General features: G+C 39.0%; 1 protein-coding gene across 1 annotated transcript in view; it reads right to left on the bottom strand.

Moving 5' to 3' along the window:
* The window catches only part of WDR41 (WD repeat domain 41), a 30,636-nt gene extending 18,776 nt beyond the window's left edge, over positions 1 to 11,860 (bottom strand). The window contains exons 1-6 of the mRNA XM_048291951.1: positions 11,720 to 11,860; positions 7,578 to 7,693; positions 3,288 to 3,336; positions 1,328 to 1,459; positions 897 to 959; positions 319 to 430 (exon numbers count right to left, since the gene is read on the bottom strand). Coding sequence (XP_048147908.1) covers positions 319 to 430; positions 897 to 959; positions 1,328 to 1,459; positions 3,288 to 3,336; positions 7,578 to 7,693; positions 11,720 to 11,770 — 523 coding nt within the window. The 5' untranslated portion in view covers positions 11,771 to 11,860. The remainder of the gene's footprint in view (positions 1 to 318; positions 431 to 896; positions 960 to 1,327; positions 1,460 to 3,287; positions 3,337 to 7,577; positions 7,694 to 11,719) is intronic.
* Between the last annotated feature and the right edge of the window lie 1,210 nt (positions 11,861 to 13,070).

The following is a 13,070-nucleotide window of genomic DNA, read 5'->3' as shown; positions in this document are numbered from 1 at the left end:
ATCACACAAAAAGCCAGTCAAAGGATCTGGTACACGTTATGGCAAACACATAAATCAGCATCTGAGCTCTAGCCCTCTAAGTCCAAGATAATGTACAGTTACTGGTATCTGAAATATTCTGAAATTCACACAGCACAGAACATTAAAAGCAGTCTTAGTTTGGAATCCTATTAAATCTGACATTAAAAAAATAGAGTTGCTCTAATACATAATGTTATCTTTAGAATTAAAATGAATTTGCCGAGTTGGTTTTGCATCATTATAGAGATCCATTTTACTTGGACTTTAACAGCTATAATGAGTCATTTTCATTTTTACCTGCATCAGTAAGATGACTGGTCTTACACAAGAGATCTAATTTTCGGTTCCAAACACATAGATCACTCCCTCCAGACAACCATACATTCAGTCTTTGAAGAACTGTCAAACACTGCAGAACAAAAATCAGATATATGTCTCCTGCAAAAGTTCTACAGGGAATGTCTGTATTTCTCAGTGAAATGATCATGAGCCTTAGCTAGATAAATCTTTAAATACTTTGAAATACAATATCAAGGTCTCTGAGAAATACATATTTAATTACATACTAATACGTTAAATTTTTCATCAACAATGCAAAAACTTTAAATGTTGCAGGTCGCCTTTTTCAACACAGTAACAAAACCGAGTCACAGCATTACCTTTGTTCTACGTCCTTTCAAAAAGAAAACCGAGGTACTAAGACTTCCAAAAACAAATTAAGAATTGTGCCCACTTCTCAGCCACTCATTATGTACCTATTATTAAACAAAATGCCATTCATTCTAACACACCTGCCCGCATGACCCATGAGTCAGACATAATAGCTTAATGTATACAACAAAACAACAGACATTCATAGGGTTTCCTCAGCATACCTTTACGGTAGAATGGAAACATGACACTTTCTGAACCTGTCTGCCACTAGTGCAGTCCCAAATCTGTCTTTATTCATTAAGGAAACTGAAAGGTTTCTATGTGTTATAAATGTAAGTGCTGTGTTGGTAACTAAATGACAGGTTAGGAAAGAGCTATGCAGAGACTCAGTCTCCTAAATCTGATAGTCTTTTCAATATTCAGCCTAAATGACATATTCATAAAGGCCTGCTACAGATTCATTTTTGTAGCAAGGATTGTATCTACATGTCAGCAATAACAAGTGAAACCCCTGTGTAACCCAATTACACCCAGTGGATATTAACAGCCATTAAGTTTTGAAATGGGCTACAGCTTGTGTCAGTGTTACCTTTAAAAGTAAAAACCACAAAAAGCCCATAGAAATTTAAATTCTCTCCAGACCAAAGGATACAATAACTGTTCTATCAGCTGATGCTGTTATAATCATATCAGTTTTTTCTTCAGTACCATCTGATGAGGAAAATGGTGCTATAGCTGTAATTTTGTGCGTGTGCCCATGAAGTTCATAAAGTTTTTCTCCAGTCTGAAAAACAAAAAACATGGAAAACTAAGGGTAAAATATGAAAATGCCTCCTGTAGCATCAAATAGAGGTATTAAATGACTTTTGAAAGCAAGAATTTCTAAAGAGTCTAAAATTTCCCTTCCTAAAGTAATTTAAGGATTTGCTAGTTACTACCTTCAGTGCTGTTCAAGATCTTAAATTAAATAACATATTACGTGTAAGTTTAAAGATGTGGTACATAATGCAAATTACTCTCTGAGTAAAAAACCTCTAAAAGCCCTTAAGAACAAAATTCTGTATTAAACTAATTTAATTTTAAGGCAAATACTGGCCATTCACCCCTCTTAATGACTACTACAGCAATTCAGATTTGTTGACAATCCCTCACTTTAAAATGTATTTATTTTCAATTTTAATTATTGGAAACGTCTGACCTATATTTATGGCAAACTTCCTGCCAGATTTGTTTAGTATGCACATTATCTATAGATTCAAGCTGGTGCTTTAGACAACTACAGCAACTTCTACTAACATTTTTAGTTAAATGGCAAAACACTACAAACAAACATGCAGAAGCATAGTGGCATTTTAAACATGCAGCTAAAATGCAGGGTAATTTAAACTGCAAACTTCTTTACAGATGTGGATTAATGTTTTAAATTAAAACTACAAAGATTTGCTTTAACAAATACAACAAAAATCCTACAAAAGTAGAAGATGGAACTCAGTTCATAAGCTCGATATCCAAATGAGTTTTACATTCACAAACTGCTCAGAACACTGGGCATATATATTCACATACATGGGGTTTAATATTCAAATCCCTTTATTTTTCCAAATTATAGAATTATAAAATTATAAAAGGCCATCAAAACCAGCAAAGCACTAATGGAAACTGCTTAAAAGAGAAGTTTCAAGTCTCTCCTTTTGTATTTTAAAATTACACCATCATGAATGTCACATAAAATTTTCAGAAGATTTTAAAGAAAATTTAAAGTCTGAAATTTTTTCTTCCTCAGTTCAATGTTACTGTAGACAGTACAGTATGCCTCCTCTTCAAGCTTCTTATTAAACAATGTAACTCATTGTTATACTAGAGATGTAACTCATATACTAGACTTCCTTAACAAAGGTCTAATATTCATCAGTTCTCTACAATTTTGTCAACAAAACAGAGTAGAAGAGCAGAACGGAAGGTGTCACACTTACAGAGCACAATTTGTATGATAAAACTAATGTCTTAGTAAGGTTTTAAAAAGTTATGAGAAGATTTTTATTACAGCAAGCAATTAAGGGCCTGTTCCTGCAAGGCATGCAATGTTTAATTTCTACTGACTTTGTTATCTTTCCAATATAATTTTGTGATAGCTCTCTATTAATCAGTCATACTACAAAGAAGTATTATTAATAGAGCCATTGAAATGCATCTAAATCTTAAGTGTAAGGCAGGTTTGGGATCTTGCTACATATTTGTTGAGTTACAAGTCAGCATTTCAGCATTTACACAAACACAGAATAAACTTTCAAAGAGTAATTAAAACCACAATTTCATAAACACTTCTGCTTTTAACAACATGATTTAATCTGAAATTTCTCTAAAATCACTGTTGTCCCAAAACATTCTAACTTTGAAAACTTACACTTCTCTTGGGTTCACCCATCTTCTACTTCCCTAACTTACCTTTGTAAACTAAGATTCAACACTCCTTCCACTTTTACATTTTCAAACAGTAGCTCTGCAGCAATTCTTATTCATTCTGCTTTTTTGCTCCTAGACATTTCTACCTCTTCTTTACAACTTCTACCCTCTCCACAGCACACAAGCCATCCCTATAAAAGATGCCTAACCTGAGCATTCCAAAGAAATACGATCCCGTCATCTCCTGCAGATGCAAACCTGGGAAAAAAAAACAAAACAAAACAAAACAAAAACCACAACAAACTGAAAACTTCATTATAGCATAATGTAATGGAAAAACAGTAAATACTTACAGAAGAAAAAATACTTACAAGATGTATCAGACTCTAAATAATAGGCATGTATTTGTAAATTACAGTTTCTAATCTGAAGTCAGTATATTTAAATAGGTGGTTATCAACATATACTTAATATAAGAACAAGACTTAAGAATTCCAATACTATTATAAAAAGAATGTTCTCATGGATCACCTCAGTCTTTTCCAGTCATGATCATCACCATCTATAACCTTGTCTGTTTCCTGAAGAAGCAAGGAATGGTCAAATGATCAACAAAAAAGCCTATTTTTAAAATGTGTTATGAACACTGTTTAATTTAATGTGTCAATGTAGAGTATTACTTGCAATTTTATCTCAGTCCAGTTTTTGGAAGACTCTTGCTGAGACTTAGCCTTCTTTAGTGATCTTCCAATCAATATGAGCCTTACTTCATGTTCAAAAAGTACAAGAGCAAAGAAGAAAAAAAACCAAAAAAACCAACCAGCTTTCTGTTACATTCATAGAGGATTTATTTAGTATCTTCAAAAACCAATCTGAGAAAATTTTCCACTCACTGGTTTTAGCTGAGCCACTGAGAAAACAAGAAAATCCTTCTGTAAAATTCTCACTAAGATGATATTATCTAAAGACTTGAAGCGTGAAACTTGGCTTACAATAGCTGACAAAAAGCACACAACAGAATAGCTGCAGAAACTAAATAAAAACATTTCAGAAGCCGAGTAACAATACTAATCTTACTGAAAAGAATCAAGTGAAAAATATTATGTGTTTAACAATATAGAAAATACCATATTCTTGATAAATAAAAATTTAGAATTACTGTCCAGCAAAACAACTCCATTAAACTCCTCAAACTCTCAGAATATGTGTTGGGTTGACCCTGAGTTGATGGACAGTCTTTAAGACCAATTACGCTTCTCACAATTTACATATTTAAACCGCACGGAAAGGCGGGACTTCTCCTTTTGGTCGGAGCTCGCCTGCTGGAAGGTGGGGGGGCTCCGAGCCTCCCGGCCCCGCCGGGCCGGAGCCACTGCCCCTTTCCCCCTTTCTCATCGCTGCGGCACGGACCCTGGGTCACTGAGGGGGACTGTCCCAGAGCCGCAGGCAGCTAAAACCAGCCATGGACTGCTCACAGCTAAACCCATCCAGCGCGGCTTCTGGGGACAGGCGGGTCCCTCTCCTCTCCATGCGGAGCCGGCGGAGCCAGCGGGAGCCGGCAGAGCCTCCTGTCTGCAGCCAGCACACTTCGTGCTGAACTGAAGAGGACACCACGCAGCCAGCAGCACAGAGGGAGCGAGGCTTTCCCCACCGTAAAGCCTGAACAAGAACACTCTTCAACATGGCGGCTTCAGAGTCAGAGAGAAAGAGAAGTGAGTCCCGTGGGACGGAGCTGAGCATGGCGACAGGAGAAAAGAGGGCGGTGCCGCGATTCTGGCGCGCAGCTTAAAAGAAACCTTCTTGCATGCCGTGGTAAGAAACTGTAATACCACAAACTGTTTGTCTCTTTAATCCATTTGAAGAACATGGGGGGGGGGGGGGGGGGGGGGGTGGAGAATCAACGTGTGCCTATAAAGTTTGTGAAGAGTGCCTATGCCAGGCTATATAGAAGCAGTGAGAGGCTGTTAGAGACTTGTGGCGAAGAAAAGCCTCTGTGTGCAGGCCAAAATAACTTATCCTTAAAAAGATGAATAACCCCATGTGATGGCCCATGTTCTGTAGTGTGAAAGAACTGTGAAATTCTTCATGGGAGAGATGTTCTACACATAGCAGACTGTTTGTTTCCGGGCGGGTCTGCTATTGGTGGCAGTTTGGGAACCACGTGCAACTGAAGGAAAACCCTTTTTTCCTTAAGCATAAGAGAGAGACTTTTCAAGAACTGCAACACTGACTAACATCCCATGTTCTGTTATCCCTTGTGTGAGCTGGATAAAAGGAGAGAAGTGCTGGAAAGGGGGGGGGGGGGGGGGGGATTTAATTTAATTTTGTTTTGTTGTTTTCTCTTTACTTTTAATTCTGTTAGTAATAAAGCTCTTTCATTGTACTGCAACTGTTTAAGGTTTGTGCCTGCTTTGCTTTTCTCCTAATTCTTATCTCACAGAAGGAAAATAAGTAAATAATGAATATTTTGAATCAAAACCACTACATTTAATTGGTGTTTCCGCCCGGTTTCAAACTCAACCCGCTACAGAATACTAACCAGCTATACAATTTACTCCTTATTCATATGCTATTTGATAACCTATCTTAAATGTAGCCACTCAGACTTAGTTTTACAATGATTATCATTATTTTAGCTTTAGTAATTTACCTGCTACCAAATAACAAAGTGCAAAACGGTAAAAGACTTCTTTGTAACAGACAGTGTATGCAAGCTAAGAATACTGTGGTGTTTCTACAAAGATGAATTACACCGATTCAGTATGCATTTTGAGAAAAACATACTTTGATAAAGGGTTATTTTAATAACTTGTCTGGGAAAAAAAGGACTGAAGAAACCACACGAGATTCTTCCATTTTAATATGAATCTTCTGGTGGACTACTACAATGTAAAAATAACTTTCATGATAATGCATGTAACTTTTCTGACATACATATATTTACGACATTAAAAATAAAAACTGGCAAGCCAAAAATCCTCCATGAAGTCTTCCGTAAAATTTTTATTTGTATGTGTGTGTGTGTGTATATATATATGCACACACATATATATAAAATATATTAGAAAATAAGATTCTGTGAGCATTTCTGAACTGGAAGAGACCACTGGCATGGTCTCTTCCAGTCAATGTGCATGGGGAGGGAGAGAACCTTTCTTCACAAAACACCTGCTGTATGCTGCAAGGATATAAAACAAACTCTTGCCCACGTTAACTTCATGTAGTGAATTGATGAATATATTAGAATTTCCCTTCTCTGTCTAATCCATAAAAGATATAAATTACTACAGCTCCTTAACAGAGCTACTCTCACCTATTACTTATGTTCTTAGTCATTAAACATTTTCTATTTAATTCTCCGCATCAGCCAAGAGTCACTACATTTTATGACTGACTAAAGACTTCACAACCTTACTTTTAAGGCAGAAAATTATTTCTTCTCTTGTAGAATTAAGTTAAATTAAAGAACATGCAAGGCTAATCTAGAGAAAACTAGAATAGAAACTAGGTTGTAATGTACAACTATCATAATTCATTCTCTCAGTCACACTTCCTAAGTGACATAGGTAAATATAAGTACTTCATCTTAACCAGTTTTCCAGTTTTTAGATAACTCTGTCCTCAGAAGATAGATAACCCAGTCTTCAGAAGTTACTGATAAAGACTGTCAGGAAATATAAAGAAAGGTGCATACAGCTGAAACCTGAAGGAGAGAAACAGAGGAATTGTCAGGTTTCAAAGAGGTATAGCAAGTTGAATCAGATCAATCTGGAAGAGAAATGTAATGCAGAGGTTAGGCACATGGTGACTTTTGCTAAGTAGTCATTCTGAATAAAGTAGCTGAAAATTTTAAAACTTGAAAAGTTAAAAAAAAATTCCATCAACCAAAGGTCAAGTGAATTTAGCACCCTAGCACCAACAGAAAGTGCAACAAAAAATCGGAAAGAGAGAAAAAGCAACACTCGGTATTGTTGATGTCATGTCCAGTTGCTACAGCATATCTGTAGGAGTCTATTACATTCTTTCATAGAACCAGAAGGTAAAAGTAACAGCTATCCTCAATTCAGAAACACACAACACATGCATCCTGTCAGAACAGCAGCAGACAGTACTGCATATTGTTCTGTGAGAATCTATGCATGTACAAAGGGCAACACTCAGACCAGGAACAGACTGAAAAAGAACAGCTGAATCAGCTAAAGGCAATTCTTACAAACAAATGAATTTGTACTGAGAAACATAAACAAAACAATTGCTTTGTTTATGTTTCTCAGTACAAAAAATTATCACCATTATTTTCTCATTAAACTATAACTTAAAAGAGAAACCAAAAGACATAGTAACATAGCAAGAAAAGGGAGTATTCATCCCTTGCCTTTTTTAACACCAGTTTTTCCTGCCCTCCCCCATCAAAAGTAAAAAGAATTAAAAATGTTACCACATTTTTACAAAAGTATTGCTAAGAACATTGTGAAACAATTTGAAATGGCATTTCATACCTGCAATCATCTATTTGCACTAGAAATCGTACTATATCTTGATGGCCTTTCAACACAAGGAGCTCTGTGTAAGGATTCTGTATTTGTTCTTCACCAATTGTCTGTACAGAGGATTTCTAAAATTCATAAAAAAGGAAGTAAATTTATTTTGTACTAACATAATTATTTTCATCATGTCTTTGTAATGTCTAACAATCTACGTAGAGACACGTGTGAAGTTTCTGAAATACCATTCTGACTTAATGAAAATCATTATAAAATACAGTTTTCTGTTTTTTCAAGTAAATAAAAGCTTTCTATAGCATGTATTTTAAATTATGATATACCATTTTCTGTCTAACAAAAACATTTTGTACCGATTTAATCACTGATACAGTGAGATGAAACCCCAGCTTAGTTATGAGCTGTCATGAGGAGCCAGTTTCATGACTCAATTCACGATATATTCAGATTTTCATTAAATTACACCTCTTACGAGATGGCTGTGAACCTCTCATATCTTTCATCTACTGTTCAATTTTAAAATCCTATATTAAGACAACATATTTAAAACAAATGAGAACAAATGCTGTTTTGTTCCATAATATATAAATCACCCATTGGTACTCTACTCACAAAATACCAAAGCAAACCGCTTAAAAAACCATAGAGAATGATTAATCATTTTATAGAACAGCATCTGCAATTACCCCCAACTAGACTATTAAAAGAACAATCAATCACTTGGAGAAAGCTGATCACTAGGCAGGGTCAATAAAATACTGCATAGAATTGCATTTTCAAGGCAGAGGAGTTTTGCCAATCTCAATCATAATTTTATTTCAAGACAACTTTTTTGTAATTAAGGTCTTAAACATTCTGTAACAACTTGTTGTCAGATACTATTTTTTAAAAAAACCATCTAAACAGTTCGGTAGTTACTCAGTGACAGCACCCTCTTCCCTCTGGATTTATTTTACACAACAGTCAACATCACACTATTTCCAAGACTGTCCTTTCTTTGAGGACTTCAACACAATGTACATTGTAAAACAGCAACTACAGAACACTGTACAACATCCAGCACACATGACAGGTAATACCACATGAAAGAGAAACATGTTATCCTCAGAAACTTGAACTTTTTCTTGTAAGATTAATAAATTATTTTCTATTACTTTGATATTGGTACTATGGTAATATTCTTCAGAAACTAAGAATGACATAGTTAATAAATATGGATGGAAAGAAACCTTTATTTGGCCTGCGGATGGAAAGAAACCTCCATTTGAAGAGTTCTCAATTTTTAAATGAAGCTCTTGTGATTTTATCTTGGTTTTGTGCTATCTGGGGCATTTCATGAAGCAACTGTTCCTCATTTTATGCAATCACATGAGAATAGCAGTTCCCATTTATAATACAACAAGTAGAATCTGCATGGCTATAATAAATATAAAAACTTAGAATTCAGCCATCCAAAGCTAATCAAAACATTCCTTAAAAAAAAATGACAGTTCTAAAAATCCTAAGTAAATCTCAGTACATTAGCAATACTGCATTTAGAAAACATTCAGCAAGCAATTTTAACACCATTCAGAGAAACTCAGAATTTGTATCATTAATATTCCAATTCTACAGTCTGTTGTTGCTTCCTATTCAGTACAAGATGGTGCTATTTCTTCTGAACAATATGTCTAATCTTAATTCTAACAATGCCTGTGAATATTGGAAGATACAGTGCTGATGAGGTACCTATAGATGAGAACAAAATAACATCTTTTCCCCCAGAAATCTCATACAACAAGTTATGCTCTCTTCAGATCTTCATTCATATTTATTCAAGTGTTGGGTTAGATGAGCGTTCTTTCTCTGAAGAAATCTATATACAAACTATTAACTGGTCTCTCTTCCAGCAACACCAAGATTTTTGGCGATAAAAGCTGGATGCTGATGTTAATGGAATCTATTCCCAACTTGCATGTTTTTATGCATGACCTGTAAGCAACAATAATCAGAAAAAAACAAACAAACAAACAAAATGTTCATCTCAACCTCAAAATTTCCTATAACCTCCATGATGTGAAGCACTTAAAAAGTGGGAGTTTCAAAAGCAATTCATGAAAACCACGTATACAAGACTACACAGGAATACTGATTTATGGATCACGGAGCATGACAAAACAGCTCCTATGGACCATAATGCTCCTGCACTTAAGCGCTCCAACTACCAGAGCCACCCTGCCTAAAGCATGGCTGGCCATCAACTGAAGAGATTCAGGAGCTTAAGTCTAAACGACTTCCAGTTCTACAGTAAAATAAAAAAAGAAATGGGTAAGGAGAAATTTCCATTTCACAAACTTAGGACAGCTTTGCCAGAGGCTTCCTCTATTCACCCAGTGCAATGCCACTCTAACACATCTGTCTGAAGTCACAGCGCAAGAAACAAACACCGTTAAGTCCATAGCCCACACACTGCTGTGGGCTTTCTTACCTATTGAAGAACTAATGGTTATGAAGATTATTAGATGAAACAATATTGCATCGTACTAAGGGTCTAACCCTTAGCAATACTTGTTCTTCAAATTTTCCACAGAGAAGCAAAATTATTACTATCATTCCACAAAATGTGATGACAATGAGAACAAAAGTCCTGTGGATTTAACCAAGGCATGAACGGCAGAATGGAAGAACCGGGCCACACCTTGATTCATGCTCATGCTTTATTAAATCACAGTATATAAACCAGAGCCAGAGTTTAAACTTTGGAAAGGGACACACAACAACATGGTTTTCTAGCACATCTTAGAAAACTGCATCATATTTCCCATCCTCCTTCTAAAAACAACTGCACACAAACCTGCAAGTATGGCTGCGATCCAACTGCCATTTCGACTGACAACAAAAGTCACAGGTAATCCCACACATCGTCCTTCCAAACTGGTGCAGACCCAAATTTCCACCAAATTAAGTATTGACCTTTGAAGTCAACCACGATATTGGCATAACTTGCTCATGAACAGCAGCTGGAAAATAATTATTTCCTCATACTTGTCTAGATTATAAAAGCACTAAGTATATGGAGCGCAGCAATACTTTTAATTAACTCTTGTTAAATCTGCAATGAGAACTTCAGCAGACTCTTACGGACATGAAAATTCCAATAATCTCTCCCTCTAATTCAGTAACATTACTCAATCTGAGTAGCAGGAAGGATGTCAGCGTACTACATAACAAAGCATATTTCGTAGATGAGGAACCAAGAAGAAATGCTGGAAGGCTACTACAAACTGCTGTGACACATAAATAAAAACTCACTGCCTATAATTTACATTATCGACCTCAGAGTCCTGAAGGCAGAACTTGCAAGAACTGCACGTAAGCTACACACCATAACCCCACCGAGCGGGAGGGGCCGGGATGCTCCCGATAGCTCCCGGGCGAGCTCTGCTCGGTCGTTCTGCTGTTCACAGAATCAGCTACGTTGCAAAGGACCTCTGAGATCAAGCCCAACCCATAACAAACACCACCATGTCAACTAGACCACGGCACTGAGTGCCACGTCCAGTCCTTAATACCTCGAGAGATGGTGATTCCACTACCACCCTGAGCAGTCCATTCCAATACCTTTCTGTGAAGAAATTCTTCCTTATGTCTAACCTGGACCTCCCCTAGTGCAGCTTGAGACTATGTCCTCTTGTCCTGTCGCTGGCTGCCTGGGAGAAGAGACCAGCCCCCACGGCTACAGCCTACTTTCAGGTAGTTGGAAAGAGTGACAAGATATCCCCTGAGCCTCCGTTTCCCCAGGATAAAACACCCAAGCTCCGTCAGCCGCTCCGCACAGGACTTGTGCTCCAAACCCTGCACCACTTCCGCCGCCCTTTTCTCGACACGCTCCAGCTCCATGTCCGCCTTGAACTGAAGTGCCCACACCTGGACACAGTCCTTGAGGTTCGCCTCTGTGCCTTCCCACCTCCCCTGGTTCCCTTCGAGGACTCCCGCAAGCCGTTCTATCAGTCCGACCGTCTCGAAGGCCGAGAGCCGGCCCGGAGCACGGCCCATCACGGGGCCCCGACCCACCCAGCGGGAAAGGCCACGGCCCAGCGCATCCCGACCTCATGGCACCACTCGCCCCAAGCCTAAGGCTCCGCAGGGAGCCGCCTCACCTCCGCCAAGCCCTGCGGCTCCCGGCCGCCGCCGATCAGCCACCGCAGCATCGGGAGCGAGCCCGAGACCGCTTCCGGGCCCCGCAGCGGCAGCGCTGAGGGACAGGCTGCTCAATCGAGCTTCGCGGGAGACCCGCCCGCCGGTGGGCGGGGCCGGGCGCGGCCGGAGCAGTCGATCGCCGAGCGGGTGTGCCGTGCGGGGCGGCGGGTGGTGTGCCCGTCCCGAGCGTGTTTGCACGGCTTCGTAAGGCGGACAAGTGAAATATTTATTGGCGTTTTATCTCGCTGTCTTCCGACGTCAGAGAAGATTTATGCTATTACCAGATTGATGCTATTATTTTACATATTACCATATTGCATAGTCCCACATCACAATTACGTTATTGCCATTTTATTGTGACTGTCTTCAACTGTTTTGTGAAGTGGAATGAGCACCAAAATGTTTTCTAACTAACAGATTTCCCTTGGCTATGGCTATTTCCATCCTCCCTGGGGTCTTTGATGGTCCCATCAGGATGGAGCAACATATACGAGTAAACTCACCTGATTCACTGTCCTGCTCCTCTGCTGCCCTTCACGGAATCACGGAACCCCAGGATGGGTCAGGTTAGGTGGGACCACAGTGGGTCATCTGGTCCAACCTCCCTGCTCAAGCAAGGTCATCCTAGAGCACCTGGTACAGCACTGTGCCCGGGAAGTTCTTGAATATCTCCAGTGAGGGAGACTCCAGAACCTCTGTGGTCAGTCTGTTTCAGTGCACGGTCACCCACACAGTAAAGAAGTTCTTCCTTATGTTCAGGTGGAATTTCCTGTGCATCAGTTTCTGCCCATTGCCTCTTGTCCCATTGCTTGGCACCACAGAGAAGAGCCTGGATCTCCTTCACACTCTTTAGACAACTACAGACATTGATGATGCGGTGCATTAATCTTGGAAGCCTTTTGAGTTTTAGGTGAATGTGGGGCAAGATCGCAAAACCTATCCCGAAAGACCACACAAACACCGTTCTTGAGCAGACACAACTGGCAGAGGAGGTGTTCAGACACATCCAGCAGGCACTGCTCTGAGCATCTGAATATACACAGATCACTTGCCCTGATGGTTTTTTGCCCACATTTTTTCAGATAACACCGCACAATGCCTGAGATTTCTCACAGGGCAGGAGATTATGGTGCTTCTCTAAATCACAGAACCACTGAATTGTTTGGGTTGGAAGGGACCTTACAGATCATCTAGTTCCAACTCCTCTACCATGGGCCCGGCCACCTTCCACTAGACCAGATTGTTCAAATCCCCATCCAGCCTGGCCTTGAACACTGCCAGGGATGGGGCATCCAGAACTTCTCTGGGCAA

This window comes from Corvus hawaiiensis, chromosome Z (genome assembly GCF_020740725.1).
Source record: "Corvus hawaiiensis isolate bCorHaw1 chromosome Z, bCorHaw1.pri.cur, whole genome shotgun sequence".
In the NCBI taxonomy this organism is placed as follows: domain Eukaryota; kingdom Metazoa; phylum Chordata; class Aves; order Passeriformes; family Corvidae; genus Corvus; species Corvus hawaiiensis.
The sequence above is the reverse complement of the archived record's forward strand: the minus strand, read 5'-3'. Positions and strand labels throughout refer to the sequence as shown.